Here is a 26,922-nt window from a genome sequence, read left to right on the forward strand (position 1 = left end):
CGTTTTTAGGTCCTTCTTTTTAATATTTTAGGTCTTTTTTTTTGGCAATTTATAGGTCTTCAACTTCCGAGCCTAATTATAAGGAAAGCCATCTTCCCACAGGTGCCTTTTTCTTGCTCTGTCCTCGCCACTGATTAGTACGTAATGTTAATATTTCTTGTCTACAGGGACACTTCAACGTCGTGTTGGTTGACTGGAGGAAAATGGCTTCCGCGAATTACCCTAGAGCCGCAACAAACGCCGAAGTGATGGGAAGAGAGCTGGCCTATTTTATTGAACTTCTGGTGAAGTCTGGAGCGACACCAAGGGACTTCCACCTGATTGGCTGCAGCCTCGGCGCTCACATCGCAGGGTACGCTGGGAAAACTCTTAAAAGCAGAGGAATAAGATTGGCCAAAATCACAGGTATTTCAAATTAGACAGTTCTATTTTGCTTTTGAATGTCACCTGGGTTATAAATATGTATTACATAGTAGTAAGTCCTTAGATTCGACAATCAAACACTTCAAAGAAAATATTATACCATACTTACGGAAAAAAACAACTATTAGTTATTCCTCGTATCGCTAAACCCCAAAAACATCCATATTGATTTCATGTATTTCATTAATCTAAACAATTTTGTTTAATACTTCTCACATGCAATCCTACTTTATAATATTTATCCTGAGTTAGGTGGTAGAGTAGCCCTAGGCAGAACTTCGCTCAGCAGAAAATAAGAAAACTATTCTATTCTACATGAGATTAACTATTTTATCTTAAATAAAATAGTTGAAAAAGGATGTGATATTTCGTCCCTCAGTTCCGTACAGGCCAACAAGATGTCACTGAGAATGTGATTGGGAAAAGCATGCCGCTGAAAATTGTGTTCATTGATTGAATACACGAAATAGAGTCAGCAAGTGGGAGAATGTGGGCTCCAGCCTGCCGTGAAAAAAAATTATAATTAAATATGACATAGATTTTATTGATGTCTACATGGGTATTAATAATATTAAAATTTTAATATATTTTCCACTCACATATGTAACTATACATTATATATATATATATATATATATATATATATATATATAAACAATATTGTTTTTATTAATATGTAGATTTTTTTTAACATAACTGGTACCTGGACCCAATATAGCCTATTTGCTGTTCCCAAGGAGTTACAAGGTTAATTCAACAGATGACATTTAGTGGCATTTAGACTTTGCGAATGACGTGATTGAACCTGTTGGTTGCACTTATAGTACAGTAACTTGAAGCTGGCCCGTAGCTAGAATTGATCTCCGGAGGATGGGGGGGGGGCTCACAGGTTATCAGGGGGGCTTTGTAAACCAACTCAATTTTTTTTTAAAAAAATAACAGTATTAAATGAAGGTAAATTATGTGTATGTGTCTGGGGAGGGGTAGGGGTCATTAAGTTATATAAAATTTATAAATATCATACAAATACTACATTCTTCTACCTCTTTTAAAACATCTCTTGAAGTGTTAATTGACAGTTACACACTCCATACTACTTTAGATGATACAGATATTTCTATCACAGTACATTCCACCCCCGGCCGAAGCAATGAAACTCCCCTTTATTCTTGGGAGCTGTTGACCTTTGATGCAGATGCAAAGGGAATTTGCATGATGACATCAAAGTCACGGATTTCTGTCTGAACAGGAGGTCGCAACAGGGACAGTGAAGTCTAGATAATCTTCTAAATACTTGCAGCTAGACTTCCGCTCATAAACAAGATGAGCGAATGTAATAGCTGCTCTTCATGTTCTGTGAATTTATCCTTAAAGTTGTGAGCTGTCTACATTTTCACTCTTCACTGCAAACATATTACACAGAATAGTTTTACCTAATGTCAAGGAGGGGCTGATGGCAGTGCAAGGGGGGGCTGAACCCCCACTGCCCCCTGCCTGGCTACGGCCTGACTTGAAGACAAAGAATCAAAATAGCTGAGCCTTATAATTGTGTTCTACGTGGGAAGTAATTACTTACTACATGTTCCAAGTGATACGTGTTTATATCTCTAGTCCATATTATGATAGCTCATAATTTATACTTTACAACAATGTACTTAGTTTAGACTTTAATCTAAGTCCTGCTCATAACGAAGGAAAAAAGAACACTATGTAAGGTAGACTCAATATGGTCTACATAGGAATATATCGTGAAAGACATGCGCAAATGTGAAATTTGATACTCTTATGTTCAGGTGGAGTGTGTGGAACTCACTAAGGATGATGAAGGACCTTTCATTTGCCCAGACTGTGATGTGTATTCCATGTTTTTCTGGTAACAGATTGTGACGTTACTCCCTAGTTTATTGGTTTGTAAACAATGTTATTTCTTTATGCAAATCTCATATGTCATTATGTAAATAAAATGCACGTGTATCAATCAATCTCAGGGGCTGCGCGTGCCTTTCCAGGCAAGCAGGGAACATTTTTCTTTTGGGTGGGGAGCGGGGGCGGGGGCGGGGGGCAGATAACTTTTAAATTTCTCTTTAAGGTTTTTGAGAAGAGTTCCTTGACATAGTGTAAGTAAATTGTTCGAACAATCGGTCACTATTTGGAATGAAATGTAACAAATTCGGCAATAACTAAGTAGGAAGATGATGCACCGTTAAGTTCAGTTACAAACACTTTTCATTGTCCATGTAGCCCCAAAAAAGTTCGTTTATACTTACGAAGATAATCTGCATATCAAGTTCTGTGGAACACAGACACAACCACACAAATAAATACAGAAGTACAGTAACTATAAACTCTTTCACTCGCGAAAAAAAACAACTAATTATTTCATAAGCGATCAATACGCACACAGATGGAACGCAACGCAAACCCGCACACTAACTCAAATCCAAATCCGTATACAATGGCAAGGAAGGAGGATCTTTTCGAAAACACAGAGGGACTAGTTTGTGCAATAAAAAGTGTTGTCAATTTTTCAGGTCGCCGGAACAAGCGCGAAGAAAAGCACTCGAGGGATTTTTTTCTAGCTTATTGCTGCATCTTACTGAGGAAGGTGAAAGTGTGAAGGCTGGAAGAACGGATGAAGTGCCTGCCAAAAGTTGGAAACACTGAACGGTGAACGAGGCAAACATGAATGAGCAGGGCACCTCGTCCACTGCCCAAAGACGACTACGAATTTTGCGCTTTTCCATTGTGAGGGGGTACCATCCCTTGAATATGCTGTAAAGCTTTGGATCAGTCAGTGACGTCACGTCTCAGGGCATAGCTAAAATCGAACTCTCTCCAACAGGACGCAGAAATATATTAGCCTCGCACAGGATGCACACCCTGTACGTCTGGTTGGAGGGAAAAAATAGTTATATACCTACCGATCGTTTCTTCATATAAACTTTTTATGTTAAAATTGTTGCCCTTGTTAAAAGTTGCTCTTTATCTAGCATCGCCACTGATCAATCTACCGATAAAAACAACATAATTGCACTCTTTTTCCAAATTCTGCCGCATATTTTGATGTGAAGAAACAAAATATATGACTATGTCATAATAAGTACATACTCAATATGGCCTAACTGTAACTTTTTAATAAAATCTTCCCTGTACCCATGTTATAATTTGAAATTGGCTCAAATTTTCAGTAAACGCCCAGAAATGTTCCCTCTTTTCTATCTTGCCACTAGTTTCATCTTTCCTACTTTGTACACCACTAGAAACAATCGTAAACCTTAGGTACGCCATATTGGGTTGAGGTACCTTATGCAAGTTGTTGCGCGCGCTGGTTCGAGTCTGCTAGGGAAAGCGTAACAACTTTTCTCCTGAGATTTCAGTCAGGGTATCTGACCGGTGGCCACCCAACGTCGTGAGGAAATTGGGGAGCTACGAATGAGTAGCGTAACCCCGTCACGGAAACTTAATAATACTAGAGTCAGTCGGGCTGACCACACGTCACAATGTTACTGGTTATTGATCGCCCATCTCTGATGAGGCATATGGGAGTGAGGCCAGCAGTCGGTAGGTGTATACTATATTAGGTTAGTCAAAAAGTAAATGCAATCATTTTTTTTATTTTTCACAGCAACAATAGAAAACTTTCAATGATATCATTTTCCAACATCGTCCTCCTGCACTTCAAAACACTTGGTCCAACGTTCCACAATTCTTTCCGATACCCTGAGAAAAAAAGGATTTCTGTTGAGCAGCAAGCCACGTATGCACCTCTTCCTTCACCTTTTGATCTGTGTCATGTCTAAAGCCATGTTAATGAATAGGCCCGAATTCTCAGACACAACCGTAGCACTAATATAGATTCGGTAAGGAAGAAATTTTCCGATATGAAAGATTGTTTTATTCACTAGAACCTGGAATATCTATAATTTTGTTACGATTAAAGGTATTTAAGCAGTGGCGATGCTACATAAAGGGCAACTAGGGCACTGCCCCACAACAATTTTAACATAAAAAGTTCATCTGAAGAGACGATCGGTATATACGAGTAAATATTTTTTGTCTTTTCCCTCAACCCCTACGTTGCTGCAACCAGACTTACAGGGTATGCACGCTGTGCGAGGTTAATATATTTCTCCGTCCTGTTGGAGAGAGTACAATCTCGGCTCTGCCCCGGAGACGTGACGTCACTGACTGATCCAAACATTTACAGCATAGGCAAGGGACGGTCCCCTCACAATGGAAAAGCGCAAAATTCGTAGCCGTCTCTGGGCAGCGAACGAAGTGCCCTGCCCATTCATGTTTGCCTCGTTCACCGTTCAGTGTTTCCAACGCTTGGCAGGCAATTCATTCGTTCTTCCAGCCTGCAGCCATAAGATAGAAAAAAATCCCTCGAGTGCTTTTCTTCTCGCTTGTTCCGGCGACCTGAAAAGTTGACAACACTTTTTATTGCACAAACTAGTCCCTCGTATTTTCAAAAAGATCCTCCTTTCTTTCCATTGTAATACGGATTTGGATTTGAGTTAGTGTGTGAGTTTGCGTTGCGTTCCGTCTGTGCGTATTGGTCGCTTATGAAATAATTAGTTTTTCGCGAGTTTATAGTTACTGTACGTGTTTATTTATTTGTGTAATTTTGTCTGTGTTCCAGCAACTTGACATGCAGAATATCTTCGTAAGTATAAACGAACTTTTTGGGGGTACATGGCCAATGAAAAGTGTTGTAACTGAACTTAACGCTGCATCATCTTCCTACTTAGTCATTGATATTAGTGGATACTTGGTGAATATGACATTGAATCATGTAGATACTTTAATATCTACGCCTTTCAATTCATTGACAATGGAAGAGAAACTGCAGTGTAACATTTTCCTAATCATTCCAGTATCTACCCAAAGTTTAGTTACTGCAAGCGTATAGGATTCCGACGTCAGTATTCGTGTTTTTTTTTATTCATGTAATTTGTTCCATATGTTGCTGATTTTTCGTATTCCTACTCAGTGAGTATTTAATGCTCTTTGGAGAGATATCTTGATCAGAATGTTAATTTTATTCCAAATTGTTCGAACATTTACTTACTCCATATCAAGGAACTCCCCTCAAAAACCTTAAAGAGGAATATAGAGGTTAACTGCCCCCCTCCCCACCCCCCCAAAAAAATGTGCCCTGCCTGACTGAAAAGGCACGCGCCGCCCCTATATTTAAGTAAATAACATGTACAAACTGCCGCGTACAGATGGCGTTGAAGTGGTAGTTCTTGTCAAGACAGGTGCATTTTCTGTTTTTTATGACCAGTAAGCAAGATTTTGTTGTGAAACAACGAATCCAGTGTGTAGCCGCAAGTACCTGAAAAACTATGTGAAAAGGTGAAAACATTTCATATCTTCAGAAAGTTGTGGTTATGTTCATGGTTTTTGAAGTGCCGTATCGTCGTTGTGTTAATTTTAGCATTACACTGTTGCCAAAATTTCACTTCGTATTTTCGAACGATATGATCAATGCAAGTGTTTGATTCCCCGAAACTCAAACCAAGCTACCAGAGCATAACTAATGTAACTACTACATATAGGAGAACAAGGGGACAAATATTTCATCGAAGATGTGAGAAAAATGAAAAAACTTGAAAGGTAAGTCTTGTACTTAATTGTTTGTTGCTTCATATTATCCATTAAAAGCAAAACGTTTGTAATATGAAACAGATGCAGAATGTATATTTATTTAATGTTGGGAAAATATAATATAACTTAATTTCTGCATGAATATAGATCACTTGAATGTATCTGAACGAGGAATTAAAATTTTAGGTTAGGCATGGTCCAGATATTTATCGTGTTAGGATTCTTACTAGAGCAAGAAATATGCCTCTAATATGGATTACACTGACTACATATGTTATTATTAAATCAGTATTGCACGAAATGCTCCATCATTCAACCGGTTCTATTCACACGTACATCGAATCGTTTACAATTACAAATCAGGCGATTGTTTCATAATTTAATTTTGCCCTTGTACGTACATGGTTGAACAAGTCGTTCGGACCTGTTTTCAACACTTTTTCTTTCTATTTTAAACTAGGAGGCATTTTATATAACTTGCAAATATTCATATACATGTTAGTCTAAGTAAGATTGGATTCGAATAGATTTGATATTAGATTTCTGAATGTTCTACAATTTATAGAAACCGTTCTGTTATCTTCTTTCACATAAGCGCGTCAGACCTGTGGTGGAAAGTGTATAACTCTCTGTTCTCTTGACCTTTAAAAATTTAAGACAGCTCGTAGCAGTAGCGGCTGCTGCCTATTCGCGCACTCGCACGTGCTCACCCAAATAAATGTGTAATGTAATTGATTTTTATTATATTGATTCATTGAAAGCCATTTCTTCAAAACAGCAAATGTTCCTACACTACCTTTCATTTACTTCCCTACGTCAGCTTTTCTATCTGAGTAACTCGCGTGTAATGGGCATGAACCAGCAGGAACACAATTGGGAAGTGCACACATCTGCACACCGAAATGGCGCTGTGTTCGACGGTGGGTAGAGGAACTAAAAAGGCTCTTATGGCTTGAATCAAGGGCTTTCGGACTCGCTTCGCACAAGGAATTGTGACAGTAGCTACGCACATGCGCTGTTCCCTCTTCGTCATGCAGTGTTGCAATCTTTCCACTCCTTCCCGTGTTGCGGAGTCGAGAACAACCCATGCATCCATCATTTCAAATTGAGTGATTTTTTTCTCAGCAAGTAAAATTTTGATCTCTTTCACCTCACGCGATTCTGAGCAAAGCATTGAAATCCGAATGGGGGGAGGGCGGGAAAGGAAGGGAAAAAGGCGTGGCGTGTAGTGAAGAGCGTATTCAACCATGCAAAGGCCAGATGCGATGAGTGGAATACGTTGATACAGGTGCTGGAAAAATAGTCTATAAAATGTTAGTGGTTTGAATTAAAAACAATCACAATGTCGTAGGAATTGGTGCATTTAGACGCTCTGATTTGTACTTGAAAGTTCAACAAAAATTTCAAATAGTCAGAGTTTAATCCTGTATTTTTTGTCACAGAACAGTCAATCCAATTGTTTATTTAGTGCATACGAGAATCTGCAACTTGTACTAGTATGTCACTGATTTCAGATAATTTTTGTAAAGGTGCTGGCATGAATTACTTGCATTTGATTAGGGTCTCGAGGATCCTCATTACAATGACTAAAGTGAATAAGTACATTAAAAATGGTAATTAACTTAAGTGTAAGATGAAATGTTTATGTGGCATTAAACTTGGGTTTCTGATGGGGTATATTTACATTGAAGAAAGATAATGTGCATTATTAAAACACGCCAATTACACAAAATTGTGTCAATATTATTATCCCTTACAAACCATAGCAGTTTATCGATATAGCGTTGTGAGTGATTTTGTCAGGTCGTCGAATGCTGAATTTTCTACAGGTCACGAAAGGGACCAAACAACACATCTCTCGTGATCGATTAAAAATGTCACTAGGGTATTTCGATTTTTAATAAACTTTACTTTTTTAAAATGTTCATGAAACATAACTCTGCTATCGTCTATTATCAGGGAAATGTGTGTCAAAACTTGGATTGCAAATGCGATTAGCAGAAAGGGCAGGAATAAATGAGTGAGATTAACAAAACTTCTTCTGGACGCGTGGCCAAAGTGCACACCCATAAACCCAGACCAAGAGCCGCTACTGGCTCGTAGTAAAAGTGTATCATAACTTCATGCTTTAAGGTTTGTTCATAAATTGTAAAAGTTGTTCGACAGCTAAGAAACTAAAGTCTCACCATCTACCAATCCATAATTTGCATGTTTATGGAAAATTTACAAATTAGTATACTTGTATATTAGTAAGGATTATTAGTTCTCATATTGTGAAAGTACAAGGGCAATCACATAATTGTGGATAGCATAAGGCATCCTGGAAATCATATTTTGTTTTGATCATGTATATTTGGTTCAATATCCTATTGAATTTTAGTAGTCGTTTGTACTGACAGCTTACTTTGGATTACAGTTAGGTCTGAGTATGAAGCTTGACTACAACATTAAAATAATTATTGTCAAACCATTCCGCGTTGGAGAAACTTTGTATTTCGAACAGTAAGGTACTTCTTGTTCTAAATAACAATGTACATAAGCTTGTGATTTTGCAAACTCGAGTGAAGTGTTGCTAAAATAAGTATATTAATACAATTAAAAAACAAAACAGTAGGAACTGAATTCCCATTTCATTATTTTTTCGTTATTTTACCTTCATCTTCTACCTCTTGCGACAATGAAGATGAATCATTAATTTATGATATGCATGATTTGAATAAACACAACGAAACCAGGGTTTGAACCTGGACGAACCCGACTCCATAGAGCGTTGTACTTGCCACCTAATATGAAAACATTTCCAACGATTATTTTGTATTTTTCTCTAAATGTAAGGACCTCCCCGATGGCGCAGTTGTAGCGTCGTCATCTTGTAATCAAGAGGTCCTGGGTTCGATACCCGGTGGAGGCACATGGTGGTTCGGATTCCACTTTAAACTGTCCAGTTCCTATTAGCCTTAATGTGCATAAAGTGGACTTTTAACACCAAATCAATCAATCTATGAATGTAACAATAAGTGCTGCTATTATTAATGTGTGTACCTGTCAGGTACAGTCACGGATACTGCCGGGTTGTAATGAATACATAGACTTTCAATGCAATCGTTACAACCCGGCAGTGTCCGTGACTGTACAAATTAATGTTTAACACACATTATAAAGTTGGATCTGAGGCACTGAAGTGATCGCCTACCTTTAAGCAAACCAGTAACCCTTTAATTAGAAGACTATATCGTCAACCGCTGAAGTATCATTTAGACCCATTATTTTCACATCCATTTACAGGAGATACGTAAGTTTTGTATTTCATTATTAATATTTAACTTGTCTAAGGTTGTAACAATATATTGTAAATATTTTTTAAAATACATTATAAATTGTCTCATACACGATGTTAACTTTTTTATAATATTATTTTTCAGATAAGCATTTGAGAGTTGAACTTTTGTAAAAGAGGACAACAAAATTGATTGACAATGGCAGCTGTCCACCGTCGCAGCTTGTGAATAAGATGCTATGAAATACAAATCGTCAATGTGGATTATGTGTAATTTACATAACAGAGTAATATACGCTCTTTGTTTCTCCAGACAACTTGGTGCAATGGTGATGATTTACTAGACATCAAGAGTACATAATATGCTCAAGAAATGATGATGTATGACGGATTAATATTAGGCTGCAAGTAGACAGAAATTGTGAATTATATTCTAGAGCTACTAAAAAAGGAACAGTGAATGTGGTGCGATTTGTTTATCTTGTGTATTAATGAATGGCAAATAATCATTGAGATATTTGTTAGTTGCAATTTTAAGGGATATTTTCCCCCAAAACTTTGGACATTCAGTTCGTTCTGAACTGGATGAGTCTCGCACAGCAAGAAGCACACCTCTCAGAGAACCAGATAATGATTTACAGGTTACGAGGAGAAAAAGTACCAAGATACATACAAAGTACAAGATACAAAATATTAACGTAAATTTTGATGACACCCTAAGTACCTAATTTTAGTAGTTTTGGTAAGCAAAATTTGTTGTACGTACTTTTGGCTTTTTGAACTAAGGACTATTGTATTGTATTTGAGAAAACTAGCTGCATATGTTTCATAACAACGATAACACTTTTCACCGATGACCACCTTAAGTCAAGTCTCATAAAATTATAATTTAGTTAATATATATATATATATGGGTAATAAAGTTTAAACTAAATCTCTGTTACTTAAAACTGAAGATCAGGCTTTTATTTTTCTTTGGAAAAATATATTTTTTGTACAAATGCTGATCAACCAAAAGTTGTGTATTCCCAAGATAATTGTCGGAGATTGCATGTGTATGTGTACCAATGTCGTAGGTGTGCTAGGTCGTTCGGAAATGAATTGGACTGGCAACATTGCATTGTTGCAAATAACATCTGTCAAGCGAACTTTGTTTTGCTTAACGGTCGGACATAGTTCTAAATTCCACCACAAGATGGGTCTGCTAGCGCCACTACCAGAGAATTGCTGACTCATAACCTGAACGGGTGTGAGTGAATACGTGGACAAGCTACGAAACGGAAGGTGATTCTCGTGGTCAGAGGTGGACTACGTGGTAGGGTGTTTCGGCATCCGAAATTTATCGACGACTTGTGGCCATTTCTGGTGGGTCAGCACCTTCAAGGAGTTCAGTGTTTCATTTGGTTCAAAATTTAAAAAGGGGAAACAAAAGTGTGGACAAAGGTGTCAGCAGTGGTCGCCCAAAGTCAACGCGTACTCCAGCAGCAATCCAAAGTGTTTCCAACTTGATTATGGGAGATCAACGTGTAACAGTTGAACAACTGCAACGTGAAACTGGTTTTGGGCGAGCAACTCTGCATGCAATCATTCATGAGGATCTGCAAATGAGGAAAATTTGTGCTCAGTGGGTGCCTCGCGATCTGACGGATCAGCAGAAACAACAGCGAGTGGACATGTGCAGAGAAATGTTGCTTCGTTACAACCAAGACAGAGAACATTTTTTCGAAAGACTGAATCTTGGTTCCTCTTCGAAACTCCAGAGGGAAAAAAGACAATCCGTGGAATGGAAACACACTGGAAGTCCACGCCCCACACTTTCTTGATCCGGTCGTGAGTGGGGGTGATGTGGGGCGTTACCCCCACACCCCCTATACGCCTTCATGGCGTGGTGCTATGCACAGGGGAACACTTTACCTTTTTTTTTTACTGGAAGTCCACGCTCCAAAAAGCCTCGACCGACTCTCACTCCCAAGAAGCAAATGAGTACAGTTTTCTGGGATGAAGATGGAATTTTGCTGGTGGACTGGCTTCCCACTACCCAAACTGTAAACAGCGGCAGCTACTGTGAAACTCTACGAAAGCTGCGACGCAGAATTCAGCAGAGGCAGCAAGGAAAATGGGTTCTCGGGGTGATTCTTCAGCGAAGCCGCATACGATCCGCCAAACACAGGAGGCATTGGCAACAATGGGATTTACTGTGCTCCCACATCCTGCGTATTCACCGGATTTAGCCACCTCGGATTATGCACTGTTCGACAAAATGAAGGACGCATTGCGTGGTCGAAACTTTCAATCTAATGAAGAACTCCAGACCGCTGTCCGTGAGTGGCGCAACTCTACTCCAAGAGAGTGGTTCTCTGCAGCCATCAGGAAACTTCCCGATAAATGGGAGCGGTGCATTCAGTCAGGGGGAGATTACTGGTAATGTACATCTTTGTATTGCAGGTAAAATATAACAAATGTGGATTATATAACGCTTGTACAATTCATTTCCGAACGCCCTTAATAATATAAATAAGGTAGGGACACGTGTAGTTGTTGGTTTTGTTGATGAAAATATAACATTAAATTGTAGATATGGTTACCAATTAGCCTTTTTGTGCATAAAGTGGACTTAAAACAAAAATTTAAGAAAAATAATATAATAATTATTATTATTATTACAATTTTAATAATCATTCTTCTTTCAGTCCGGCATTTGCTTGACAATATTGCGAATTTACGGTTGAAGAAAATTAGTTTCCATGCAAAAAGTGAAGAAACAAACTAACACTTAAATTAGTTTCTAGTTATTTGAAGGATTAACAGAGTTACAGTTATTAATTTCAAAAAGTAACTAGTGTTACTTGAAAATCTTGACACTTGTTATGTAATGAATTAGTCACTTCCAAGGACTGGATATCAGCCAAGATCGCTAAAAGGATTTTTTCTCACGGAGGCAGTAGTGCTCAGAGTGGGGAGAACGTGGAGTGATGATATTCCACAATTAAGAAAATACTCATAAATCTTCCCCTCCTAAGATATTGTTCGCGGAATCCCACCCCCCCACTGCATGTTCTCCATGTTGTCCATACAAGCTTCAGCTAACCTTTCCCCAAACTGGGTAAAGCATCCTCCCCAGATAGGAATTTCCACTTCCAGCTCTTGGGGTGGGGCAGAGTAAGATTTCTAATCTTGCCCTTCAGTTATAAAAGCTCACATTTAACGTTTTTATTATTATTTCTATTGTTTTACAAATCAAAGAATTGAAATTGAATTTAATATATCTGGTGTTGAACTTCAGACCTGAGTCCGCTTATCGAACTGCAAACTAAATTCCACTTGCTTCCTTTCTATGAACATCAATCACTTTGTTAATGAGCAGTTATTTGTTCTTTGCACTTTCTCTTAGAGATATGATTGTATAAGATGCCTCCTAATCTTCAGTCTTTCGTGACACCCCTCGATCATGTTTTTAAGCTACAATTTCACAATTCGAATTACATGAAGTTTTTCCAGATAACTTAGGCCTCCTTTTCTACGGGAACCCTTGAAAATTAACGAGAGAATTTTTAGCATTTATGCAATAATGTTTTTATTTCTCTAAAAAGCCGGCACCCGTGGCGGAGTGGTTAGCACATCGCGCTACGACGCCAGCGGCCAGGGGTTCGAATCCTGGCCTGGGCATGGATGTTTGTGAGTGTCCATTCATCAATTTCACCATATCATCCATCACTCATCCCCATCTTCGCAAATTAGCCAAAAGTGGCACAAAAAGCGAAGTAAGATAAAGCAAATCAATCAATCAATTTATTTAAAAAGTAACATCTGTAGAAAATATTATATATTGTGTCTGTAACTTCGTTCTTTTAATTTAACAACTTTCAAAACATATATTACGAAACTAAAACGAATACATTACGTGGTTTCTAAAATACTCGACTCTCTATTGTCTTTCTCTTGGAAAATGGTATCTATTTTGGAAATCATCTAAACCTGAAATATCTACCCACGAAAATTTTGAGGTAATACTAACGATCACCATCACCCGCAAGCAAAGAAATTCCTAGAACAAACACATTTTGCTGACTTCTATTGTGGACCCAGGACTCTTTATGTTTTAATTTTTTCCAAAATTGTTGTTTTTCTGTAAAATATTTTAAGAATGAAACATAACTCCAGAAATAGTAAGTCCAAAGAACTCAATCTTTAGTCCCTTATAAGGCAAAGGACTGGAGAATGGCCAAAGAGTAACTATGAGAAATATTGATGTATTGAAAACGGAACTTCCTCCTGCAAATTTATGAAGATAATATGGTAAAGATTTCTGATAAAAGTAGTGCTGTACAAAATAGGTTATCTATAAGTATCTTCAATAGGTGGTTTACATGTGACGTCAGGTTGCGCACCGCCGCCATGTTTGCAGCCAATTTTAATTGTCGTTTGCAAGGAAATATCCACCACGTAGCGTTCGTTACATCTCCATGAACTGCACGTATGTTTTAAATCACAAATATCTGTGTTAGTATCTTCTGCTCACCGCTTGAATTCCGTGTACTTACAATAACTGGCTTCAATCATGGCGCCTCAAAATTATAATTCAACAATTTGTGACGTAGGTGAAACATACCTATTACCTAGTCAACGCAGCAGTTGCTTCAAACGTAGTTGTATTATTCTTACTTGCTCTGCTTGGTGTATGAACTAACCACACGATTGTTTTAATTTTTTGTTAACATTTTGGAATATTTTGGACTTTTACTACTTTCCATTGCTGATACACTCGTTCTTTTTTCTGATAAGAGTATGTAACTGATCTCATAAAAATCAATAACATTGCTGCACACGTACGAATTTTGTCTAAATTTCACTAATCAAGCTGACGTTATCTTCCATCAGTAAATACCCTGATCGACCAACCTGTATGTACTTATCTTGATTATGCACGTAGATCTGGCAACATGGCACTCTGTTGCCATGGCAAACGGTGCTGCCATCTGTTATCGAAAAATTACAGCAAAATCACCTTTAGTACGGCCTTAACGCAGAATTGAATAAGCTAAATTTCGATGTAACTCGTTTTTATGTAAGTCTACTGGTTAATTTTTAATTGGAGTCCAAATTCAAATATCTATAATTTTTAATCCGACAGTAAGTGTTGACGCTCCCAAACTATTTAATTCAATCAATCTTGCAGGAGTGGATCCCGCCGGCTTCCTGTTCCAGAGCACCAACCTCCTGATGGGAATCGGGATCCACAAGTCGGACGCAGACTTCGTGGAGATCATCCACACCTTCGGAGGCTCCGTGCTCTTCGGGAGGCTGGGCGTCTGGAGACCCGTGGGGCACGTCGACTTCTTCGTCAACGGCGGAGGGAAGCAACCCAACTGCTCAGACACCTCCAACCTTCTCGAGGTTGCCATCTACATAAGTAAGCAGCGTCGATTGAAACTTTATATTGGGCAAGAAAATGGGGGGGGGAGGGTTTGCTGTCTATTGTTAGATTCAAATGTGTAAAAAAGTAAGACGACTTCAGTTTTTCAGTAGAAATAACAACTTTTTGTTATCTTAAATATCGTGCTTGATTTTTCTGTTTACTCATATTTTGACATTTATTTCCATAGCATATCAGCCTTTTTATGTAAAAATTTGAGCGGCTAGATCTATGCTTATATAGTGTTATATTTTTACATATTTTACAACATTTGCTTACTTAGCCTTACTGTGCATAAAACAGACTTAAAACACCAACTCAATCAATAATAATAATAATAATAATAATAATAATAATAATAATAATAATAATAATATTTGATCCTCCTTGCTAATAAAAAAATATTGTTATTCTTATTAATACATTTATTATCATCATCATCATCATCACTACATGTGGCTGCATACAGGGGTCCAGGGTTCGATACCAGGTGGTTCGGACCCCGCTGTAAACTGTAGGTCAAGTCCCAATTAGCCTCTCTGTGCACAAAGTGGAATTTCAACACACTTCAATCAATCAAACAATTACATGTGGCTGCCAGGGATAGTTGGATACAGAAGAATAAATCTACAAAATCCCATTAATTCGTATCCTTTGAAGATCATATTTTTATGTTAGTTCTTCTTTCTCCAGATCGGCGAGACGAACGGATGTGCAGCCACAGGAGAGCGTGGGACTTATACCTGGAGTCCCTGACCTCCGAGTGCAAGTTTGTGGGAATCCCCTGCCCAGGGCTCCAGAACTTCGAGAAGGATTTCGTCCACGGGGACTGCTTCTCCTGCGAGCACGGCTCCTGCGGGGTCATAGGCCTCAACACGGAGAAGTCTCGCGCCAGAGGGTCACTCTACCTCATGACCCACACCGATACCCCCTACTGTGGTAAGTTATACGCGTCCGTTTCCTAAATCCAGCGTTGCCATCCTGTGAAATTATGCTAAATGCTGATAAATTGTGCTAGGATCTATAATAATAATAATAGTAATAGTAATATTAATGAATTATTACTATTATTAGAAATTGATAATAGTAATTTATTATTATAATTACTTTTTTGGATTATTGGAATTTTAAGTTATGAATCTACTTTCCTAGATGAATTCAATATTGAACTAGAGAAAAGTTTCAGATGATCGTTCGACTACAAAGCGGACCATTTGTTTTATTTGTAGTCCACAACTCTCTACCCCATCTTGCCATTAAATGTTTCTCGCGAGGTAAACTGGGGAGAATAAAGAAAAGATGAAGAGAAGAGGGTGTGTGAACCGGAAATAAGTTTTTATAAATAAAATTTATTTTCAATTTCTCAAAATATGGTTCTTTGTAGCAAATTTCTCCTTTCGAGAGAAGTAAGTTTATAAATTATTCTAGATTTTACCATCATGCAAACACAGGGTGCTAGGTGTGCCAACGAAGGTCAAATTGTGCTAGGTTTAGCATCATTATGCAAGGGTTGACATCGCTGCCTCAACTCTTTACCTGGAGAAGGTTCCAGGCATTGGTGGCGGATGAAAATTCCGTTGGGTAACACACACACACACAAAAACACACACACATATGCTGAACAGTGAGTGTAAAACCCTACTCATGCATTAAAACAGTTTCCTTGCAGCTATATCGACTACAATGTCAAATAATACTTTAAAATATTGTAGAAGGCAATATCATGATTTTACTTGTATGATGTGGAGGGAAAAAAATAACATTTGTCAAAATGGCACAGAAATGAGTCTATTTATGATCTCCATTTTGTAATTGTGGTTTATTCATATCGCGCATATATTTATATTTTGCAGGAGACCAGCTAAGGGCTGTTATCGGTATTTCCAGACAAACAGAGAGTACCAGAGGGGAACTGCAACTCCATCTGGAGGTTGACGGGAGACTGGTGACATTCAGAATGAATTCTGAGTAAGTAGTGGTAACTACAGAATGCCAACAATATAATTTCTGGTTATGACCTGGTTAGCAGGCACGTAGTCAGGGAGACTTTGGAAGCTAAAGCCCCCCCCCCCGAAATCATGCAAGTATCTAATTAAAATAGTGTATAGTGGTAATTAATTCTACTTCCTTGTAACGAGTGCACTCACGGTCCCCGAAATGACGTGTCAATCATACCCCGGCACGGGGCCAAACGTCGTTATGTGTACAGGAGACCGGTCGTGACTCTCGGTCCAGGTTTTCAAGTTCGGTACTGAGACGGTCGTTTATTGTCATCCTATTGCGAGGCGGGGATAGATACCTTGAAATATTACACTGTTTTGGTTTACCTTTGGTATGTAGATTCGAACAATCATAAAACACTAATAGTATAATATCCGGTACCTGAAAAACGTCAAATAACAACACTGACGAACGGTAAAAAGTGAATATATATTGTAACAACAAAAAAATATTGCAATCAACAACTGTTTACAAAGCCTCCTCAAACGCTCTCTCATTCATTCTATCTCTCTTTCACACACATGAGGTATTTTTACATGTGAAGTATGGATACAAATCATGGATCTCATTAACATATCATTCCTTTTAATTTCTAAACCTTTATGTGAATTTAGGGCATTTGTCTGCCAGCTCCTGTGCTCTTTTAAATTAACTTAAGTGCCAGCCCCTCGGAAAGCGGTTAACTAAGACAATGGGTCGGCGTGGTTAAATCTTTCGTTCGAATGAACGTGTGCATCGAGTAGTAAGCACGACATTATACCAGTTTCTCGGACGGAGGTATTACACACAAGCCTCTCTCGTCCAATGAGAACAACTACTCAATTACATAGTGATGCAAAAACTTAATTGGCTCCAGCTGCCGGAATACACTAATCAATCGTCGGCGCGAGCAAAAATTACCTTAAAAACCACTATGCAACAAATAATACTACTTCATGCGCACGACCTTGCAATAAAAAAACTACGCTTTCCACGATTAAACAGGACTCATCAGTCAAGTATTGACAAATTAAATGGCGCGACGGGGCGGTCGGTTACACAAGAAATGGAGCACACTTTGACAATTTATACTAAATATTAAAGAAATGAAATGGAGCTGAATGCAGACAATTAAATTAGAACATCTGAACATGAAATAACCCTTTTTTTACTACAATACCAAAAATTGTCAGAGACGGAAGTTAGGTTCGGGGTTTCCTGAGTAACTTTGCAAATAAATGAGACTTCGGCGTTAAACGTACGGTGGTGATACTAACGACGCACGTTTACATGGACATGAGACCCTCTGAAGTATACTGTACCAGACTCTGCTACATGGCGTGGTCCTTCATCTCTCCTGGACGCGGGACTTGCACACGGTTCCTTTGTGGCGAAATTGTCCTCCGAGGTCGATCGCGACGAAGAATAATTGCGACGATATGGTGTACTTGCACCTCCTCAGAACTTCGGGCGTTCCTCTTGTCACTAGCGTCGGGTGTACGTGGTCACGCGTCGGTTCGGAATCTCTCTGGTGACGGGCTTCGATTCGGCGTCGTTCTGGAAGCGTCGTTCTGGAGTCGTCCTTCAATCTCTCCCTCTGGCTTCGATCGGCGTCGTTCTGGAGTCGTCCTTCAATCTCTCTCTCTGAAGACGTCCTTCGGGCTTTGGTTGGGACGTCGATCTGAAAGCGTCCTTCGGGCTTTGGGCAGTGTTTGGTTTCGGCGTCGTCTGACTGGCTTCGGCGTCGTTGCAGGCGTCAGGGAAGTCGACGGACTCCCTTCTCAATCTCCTTTAGCCGCCCATGATTATGTAGTTAACGCTTGGCAAAAAACTAATCACCGCGTAATCTTCACCAAAATAAGGCACACACTGGTAACTCCCTATCTGCAACTCGCTCGCGGTACGTAAGGAAACAAAGTCCAAGGACACAAAACAATAATCACGCGAGAGTGTAGCGCGGAGATGCTCTCTCGGTGAAATCCGGGTAAAAACTGTCTCTGGGGTGGTAGCACCGCATATATATAAGGGATTCAAATTCGTCCGTTGAAACCCACGCTAAGGTGGCTTCGCTTCGCTTTCTCAGGGGATGGAAATGACCTCTGTCCATTGTCTTGAAAGGCGCGGTCGGCGACGCGTCCTGAATCCTTTCAGGCTTGGGCTCCAGCTGATTTCTCTGGTCATCCGTGAAGATGGGTTAGCCCGCCCGCTGCGACTCAAGCCTGGTAGCGACGAAAATAATCTTTCCTTATCTTCGCGTTGGTGCAAATATGTCATGTTCTAAGCGGAAAAAGGCAGTTCCGCTGTCACTCAAGAAAAACTCGTCCCCAACTCCCGACGTCTGGCTCGGATACAAGTTTATTCACAAAATAAATCAAACCTCACACTTTCATGTTTGTGCATAAAATGAATCAATAAACAAAAAATAATTTATATCGAACTGCGTTTCACATGTCACTAGATACCGTGACATCCTTAGCAGGATTAAACACGTGTAATAAGTTGTAATATACTGAGAAATTTATCTTGAGGGTTTATACCCGCTTCTTTTTACCTTTAGATGTCAGCTGCTGATAAGAAATGAGCCCCCCCCGAAATAAAATTCTTAGTACGGGCATGCTGGTAATTAATTTATGCATTCTTATGTCAATTCATTTTTGAGAGGTACCCAATTAACGCACAACAGAATAATTTGAATTTTTGTTTTGAGCCTACCTTATGTAGAGAGAGGCTAATCGGGACTGGACCTAAAGTTTAAAGTGTGATCCGAACCACTGTGCCATGTGCCTCCACCAGGTATCGAACCCGGGACCCACAACAGAATAAGAGACAATCGAAAAGCGGTCTACTAACCTTGAAGATTTTAACAAAATTAAATTGACACAGTGGAGGTTGAAAGTTGTGTGCAGATTATGAGATTAAAACTGTAGGAATTGCAGTAGAGATTATGTTCAGTGGGAGGTTTATCGTAACAATATGCCTGAAGAGATTTAGGATACAAAAAAATTGTGAACCTAAGCTAACAAATCCATGTATCAACAGTTAATTTACAAATAACAAAAATATATTGAAATGTATTGCAAATCCTCTATATATAGAAGGGGCAGTCACTATTCTGTCTAAGTTTTATCTCCAAGTAAACTTTCCGGCACTAAGGCCAAAAGAAGATGCCCATTATTTTTATTTAGAAGGCAAAGTTTATCCTAATTAAATATGGCAATATGTTCGAGCATAAACAGAAGAAGGAGTATTGTACTTATCTAAAACAATACTCTGCTGAAAGCTTAAAACCACTATACATAACTATAATAATACCACTACTCCCTTATCCTTATCCTATTTGGCTAGTTCTTTTTCTGGCAGGAGGAAAAACTGAATTTATTGTGCATGTCCAAAAGGCTAATCAGTCCGAAAACAGTCATGTCCATTTTTACGGTAGTTGGATGGCAGCAGAAATTGACGGTCTAGTCATTTTTTACAGTGTATATCCTGTAAAAATGTGCGGAGACCAGTGGCGTACGCAAGGGGGGGTTACGGGGTTTAACCCCCCCCCCCCTTGAGCTTTTGAAATATTATGAAAAATGCTGTGGAAAAATTAAAAATGACCAATTTATCACTGTCAAGGACCTGCGATAGTACTACTACTACTACTACTACTACTACTACTACTACTACTAATAATAATAATAATAATAATAATATAATTTGAATTATTATTCCCATGCAGCACGGAGAAAAGGACAGCATTCCAAACACGCGTCTTTAAGAGTGAATGCCTTGAAAATAAACACGAATTCTTGAAAATAATGTAAAAGGGCAACTATGATTTTAAAGAGAAAAAAGTTGTTTTGTATCTCTGCTGCAACAATGTTCAATGATCATTTATTTTTTTGTGTGAACAATGAGCATTAACTAAAGAAAGTTCTTGGTTCGTTGAAAGCGGCTAATGTATAGACAAAGGCTAGGCCGACAAGAATAACTTAGTCACCAGTCACCAGTCAACCTTTCTGAATTCAAACAACAATAAGCTTAATTATTGTAAAATGTTTTGTTGGTAATAACAGTGAGACAATCCAGATGTGAATTATCAGGGATATTTATGCGGCGACAAAGCCGGAAAAATTACAACCAATTCCGGGAATCGAATCCGGATCTCCTGCATGGTTGTCAGATGCCCTACTGACCAGACCCCCGCAGCTTCTTGGATGAGTTCCGTAATTTCATTATTTCAATTTTTTTAAATATATTTTCTTGTTTTTATGGATTTTCTTCACACTTAAAATGTCTCATCCCGTTAAGTAGACAATTATTTCGTAAGAAAGAAAAAATGCTCTAGAATTTGTTAAAAATCGAATTACTAGAAATTAATTTCGTTTCATTGCTTTCATAAATACATATTTATGTAGATCTCTACTACTTAATAGTAGTAGTGGTATTAGTGGTATTATTAGTAGTAATTCAACTAATAATTAATTATAAGTATTATTAATTAATTATGAGTATTATTATTTAATTAAAGTATAATAAAACAATGATAATGTGAATTTGGAGAAAGTTTTAGATATAACCCCCCCCCCCTTGATGAAATCCTGCGTACGCTACTGGCGGAGACACATTCTATATGTTGTTTCTACTACAGTTGAACCTGAGTTATACGCACGTAGGTGAAGAGAAAACAATACGTATAACTGAGAATTACTTACAAATCAGATTTTGATGCCATGTCATATCTTTATTAAAATACTGTAATTGTATCTATTTTGAGGAACAAGATATACATAATACAGGTTATTTCTGTAATAAAGTGCTAAATTAACGAATCTAAATGTTTGAATCCTAAATACATTACATTTCGCACTTTATTAGTCAACACTTTGATACCTACTATAGTTTTACTACCCAATTTTAAAAAAAATCGTCTAAAATAGCTTTTTTTTTACTAATGACTTTGCAGAATGTGGTGTAAGCACAATTACGAATAAATGTATTACTTACAGTCAACGGCAAGGACAATAGTAAGCAAATTATCCATCGCTATTTTCATTCTATATTTATTTTACATCATGTTTTGTTTATGGAATGGAATTCTGTTGACACGAACTTTATGTTGCCATTTGCTTATTGACGTTTTTATTTCACTTCATTATCATCACACTGTAGAAAACAGATTGAATGAAAATGGTGGTGATGGGCAATTAGCCTACTATTACTTTTGCCGTTGGGTGCACAAATAAGGTTTAGTTAACACATCTTTAAATTATATTTTGCCGGGACCTACAGTAATTTACGTATATAATAGAATTACGCAGAACTGAGTTACGTATAAAACAGTCTCAACCAGTGGCGGCGATTAGGAGGGGCGAGGGGAGGTGTCAGTTGTCCCCCACTTTTTGTCACTTTTGCCCCGCACTATGCTAAACCTTATCTACCAATGGAAAGTAAACTGTTCTTGACTTCCAGCTTTGGAACCCAATCGCCGCCTCTGTTTCAACTGTACATATTTCGAGACTCGCGATGAGATCGAGACAGGTGTTTATAATTTGAGGCGAGAGTAAGAACTAAAGAGACATTTTGAACTCTTTATTTTGGTAGAGCTATACAGACTCACGCACCTTATCTTCCGTTGCAGATTGGAGAATTTCATCGAGGGAGGCCAAACAGTGTCGTCAGTGACTGTAGCCGAGCACGGATTCCTGCGACGCACCAACACCACGGACACCATCTCCGCCATGATGTCGTTCGCACCATACTTCACCTTAGAGTACCTGAACCCTCACGATATCTACGTGCACTCGGCCACAGTTAAAGACCACAATGGCAACAGGTGAGCACCAGCGGATATAAACTGATCAAGAGTCGCGATAGAAGTTTAATTTTTTTTAAAAGGCCAATTTATGCACATATAGGTTAATCGGGAATGGATCTACAGTTTCAAGTGGGATCCGAAACACATTGCAATGTGCCTGCACCGGGTATCGAACTCGGGACCGCTTGAACTAAAGAATAGTATCGCAATTCCTTGTACTCATAAAACAATAATTGTGTTCTGTGTCGTGTACAGGTAGGCTTAATGGGGACCACATGGGCGTGCCAAGGATATGTTGGTAGGGGCCCAACCATGGATAAAGAAGAAACCGTGTTGGGAATTTGGTATGAGAAAGTTTTGTAGTATTGAAACAATAACTTGGAATATACCATACCAATGGAAGTCCGGAAGGGGGGGGCGGTCGAACAGGTCCACCCCCACCCTTGGAAATTGGTATCGTTCATTTATAAAAAAATCACAAAGATTTCTATTTTATTGCTGATAACGAAAATAAATTTCAAGGGAAAGTAAACTGTCCTTGCCCCCCTCCTAAATTTTGGACCCCAGTCGCTGCCACTGGTGACATCTGTACAAGATATATTTTCAGCATAGGTATAGTGTAAATAAACTGATAATTGTTTTTCTTTTGCAGCTGGCACTACTGTGGAGATGAGATCATTTTGGAAGAAGTAAGCGGAAAGTCCCCGTTGTTTCAACTGACAAGAACGCCATGTTGAAATGCTGCGATTAATATTTTGTTAATGTCTAGTCACTGTTGAATATTTATATTGCTTTTACAAATAGAAAAAAAGGATACAAATACCACAAATTTACCAAATTTAGATTTTATAAACAATTCGTTATGTTTCTGACATTAAATAAATGTGCCATTGTGCCCTACAGTGTGCAGTGTTATGCGGTGGATAATTTTTCAAAATCACATGGCATAAGTTGTTGAAACGGACAAATTTGTTTTTTAAGTGATGAAGCGCTAACCTATAACTTTGAAGCCTATAAAGATCGTTAGCAGCCATGGTCGTCCGGATGGGGACAAGGGAGGTCACCCCAGCAGGAAATTGAATGTAAACCTAAAGTTATATATTTCATTTCAGTCACAGTAAATCATGTTAATTATCACTAGAGCTCTGCATAACGTATCAATCTCCTCTAAATTGAGATTTATAGCTAGCCTGAATTCATAACCCCTGTCGCCAGCCGTTGCTCTCTCAGGCATTCAAAGGATGTCACTTCAGTAATTTACAAATTCTTCCTGGTCTATTGGAGTTAAGGTGCTGATCAGCTGGTATTTCAGGGCAACGACCAGGGAAGGAGGAAAGAGAACAAAACAGAGAGCAAGGTGTGGTGTGGGGTCTTTTGCCTGGAATCGCCGAACAAGAAGAAACTGAGGAGATTGAGCGATCGAACACGTTTCGATATGAACAGCTATCAGCGGGGAATTGTATCATCAGAGACAGACAGGTATTGTTACTTCCAACCTTGATCTAGACTTGAAGGTATACATCCGAAAGCTTCTGTTTTGCCATTTCCAAGTGTGTAGTTAGTACCTCTCGCCCATTACCATTAGGCTTACCTTGAAGGGCGAGTGCTCAAATGAGGATGAATGATTAAGCGAGCTACATCACCCCCCTCAATGGTTAAGGTTCTTGGTTCGATACCACGTACTCAGAGTACGTTACGATAAATATGATAACCTCGAGCTTAATCAATGATTTTTTTTAGAGGGGCAACGCTTTTATGGGCGAAAATATGCCTTGTTTGATTAAAAAAAATACATTTTTTCCTTCCACTACCCTGCGGACGTCCAGTTTTTGAAGGGGGTTGTTATATAGCAAAATGAAACATTGTAAAGTTACTTGGGAGAATGTTAGGGGAGAGAGGGGTAATAGCGCGCGGCGGGCAATGGCACGCATGCATGTTGAGAGCCACCCCTTGATCATAATGGATTCTACCCAGCATCGTTAGATAGCAGAAGCTTGTCTGAACTTGCACGAGTTGTTTGGTCTATGTTAGAGGAAGTGTTTCACGTTGGTGAAGCTATTTGTGTTTTTGTCATTTTTCGTATAAGATTTTGTCGGGAGATAACTGCAAGTAAGTTGAAAGTCAGTCTCACTCTATCCACTGCGTTGGTACCTTTAGTTTGAATTGCAACGTGGTTTACCTCAGTTGTTCCTGTTTTTGTTCACACGAGTTAGGTAGAATGATAGTGACGTGCAGGTGGGATAATCGTACGCAGTGTGTACCATTACCCCCACATGTTTGAAAACTGTTTGTTCTTAGCGTATTTCACTGTTTCAGTGAAGCAGGTTTCAGAGTAAAGATGTGCCAGGAAGACGGAAGGGAGCATCAATACTGAAGTTGTCTGCTTCCGTCAGAGACTCCAGACCAAGATAGTATTTCGGATGCAGAGTTGTATCAAGATGACAGTTCAGTTGACTTTAATTCCTTTTCTCAATTCAATGATACTCAGAAAGTGTGTCTATTTTAAGGGGAATTTTGTCGAGATAGGGAGTTGCGATACAGATGTGTGCTATGCTCGGAGTGGATACATGCAAATTGCAGTGATGCAGACAGTCCAGTCAATTATAAATGTGATTTTTGTTCAGAAAAATAGACATGGTATTCTACACCATTGTCAACATATGTGACTTTTTTGCGTACTATTACCCGCATGGGTGGGAAATGGTACGCTTTGCATCACTTTCATTTTTTTCTTTATAACTCTGTAATTTTTACTTATTTTGAAAATCTGTTCTCAACAATGTAAACCTAAATGTATGTAGTATTTCCACATGTAAGTAAATAAATAATTTAACTGTAATCGTTCAAAGTTATGTGCGTGCAGTTCCCCCCTCTCTCCCACTGTCTCTACCAACCAGTCTTTGAGGATATAAATATTTCGGTAATTAACGTTTTACTCCTTAGAATAGATAATAATGGTTATTATATTACTATAGTCCATGCGTAGTTAATAAAGGAAAAATGCTCTGTCTTTGCACTGAACGACATCTATACTCTGTCCCAGTTATCCCGGAAGCAAGCGAACGAAAACATCTCTCTACCCAAGTAGTAACGCGAGATGACTCGACCAATTAACACATGAGAGGGAACGGAATTGCGTGAAGGGGAAAAGCGACTGTAGCTATAGTCCTCGCGTTTACTTCGTTAACGTCTAAGAACTGAAGAAAGCCGCCGCCACAAACTTGGGTGGAGATAAATAGCGGGCGAGTTGTTTTCGTCCAATCACACTCAACCTCCAGCCAACGGGCGGAGCTGTCATTCTGCTCGTCTACTCCACGTGGAGTCTCACTCACATGACTGCGGATACGCTGTTGCCGTACTTTGCAACTTCAATGTGGAGACCGTGATAAGGTGCTTGTGCACGGAGGGACAAGGTGACGTAGAGTAGATGTGTGGCAACACTGTGCGTTGAATGTGATTGTTGCAGCTGGTGGGCGCGCTCCGTGGACTTCAATGTTAGCCGGTCGTTAACGTAGCTAGCGCGTCGACTTTACTAATTTATTGCCCATACAGGATATGCTGATCGTAAACACGGTTCCAACTAAATTATATATTTGTGTATTATCTGGTATCTTTTTATAGTATCTCCTTATCTCTTATTATTACGCCTATACAACGTTTCTGGGTTGTATTGACCCCACTGACAGTCAATGGGGTTGTTACAACCCTGAAACGTTCATTATGTAGTTCTCGCCAGGCTTAGAACGTTATTTACGCTGCAAATGTAAACAATGGAGAAAATTTTGCAATAAAAAGTCTTTGAAATATATTTTTGTACCGTTCTTTGTTTCATCATATTTAGTAAACTTTAGATGATGCGAGACCAATGCGAAAGGAAAGACCAATTATGAAGGTACCACTCCGGGGTATGTTGTAAGAGCGGCCCGCGAGGCCGAAACACGCCCTCTCAATAAAGACAATATTTATTATTATTATTATTATTATTATTCACTCACACATCCTACATATATTCAACCACACTCTTCTCCTTCACTAATGACCCCGTAACTAAAACAATAGCACACAAATATGCTAAATCATACAAAATATATTGATTGGTTGATTGATATTACAGATATGTATGGATTCGTGTAGTCACTCGACAATCATCACTAGAATCCGGATTTGTATGTAATTAGGCTACATATTCTATTCCTTTCTTGAACATGAAAATGTCAACGAATTATATAACTGACATGATTTTGCATAAGTTTTATGTTACATATTTTTACATATTTGCCAGGATATTACATATTTTACATATTTTCTAATTTACAAAAAAAAACATATTTCTGTATTTATGTTCCTATCTTGATCGTTCTTCCTGTATTTTCTATCTCTGAAACATGATGTAGAAAATTTGTATCTAATGTGATG

At 38.7% G+C, this 26,922-nt stretch overlaps 1 protein-coding gene across 1 annotated transcript; it reads left to right on the forward strand.

Moving 5' to 3' along the window:
• The first annotated feature begins 203 nt into the window (after window positions 1-203).
• Window positions 204-23,243, forward strand: LOC145983811 (pancreatic triacylglycerol lipase-like). The gene is made up of 6 exons (XM_083116857.1): window positions 204-405; window positions 14,487-14,720; window positions 15,417-15,662; window positions 16,577-16,691; window positions 22,330-22,524; window positions 23,159-23,243. Exons 1-6 carry the CDS (start codon window positions 204-206, stop codon window positions 23,241-23,243), a joined length of 1,077 nt encoding a protein of 358 aa, XP_082972983.1.
• Window positions 23,244-26,922: the final 3,679 nt, after the last annotated feature.

Source organism: Lepisma saccharinum, chromosome 1 (assembly GCF_977018435.1).
Source record: "Lepisma saccharinum chromosome 1, izLepSacc3.1, whole genome shotgun sequence".
Taxonomy (NCBI): domain Eukaryota; kingdom Metazoa; phylum Arthropoda; class Insecta; order Zygentoma; family Lepismatidae; genus Lepisma; species Lepisma saccharinum.

Excerpts from the sequence above, each read along its gene's own strand:
- LOC145983811 (XM_083116857.1), top strand. The coding sequence starts at position 204 with ATGGCTTCCGCGAATTACCCTAGAGCCGCAACAAACGCCGAAGTGATG. Across the intron at positions 406-14,486 it reads AAGATTGGCCAAAATCACAG|GAGTGGATCCCGCCGGCTTC; the intron begins GTATTTCAAATT and ends TCAATCTTGCAG. Across the intron at positions 15,663-16,576 it reads CACCGATACCCCCTACTGTG|GAGACCAGCTAAGGGCTGTT; the intron begins GTAAGTTATACG and ends TATATTTTGCAG.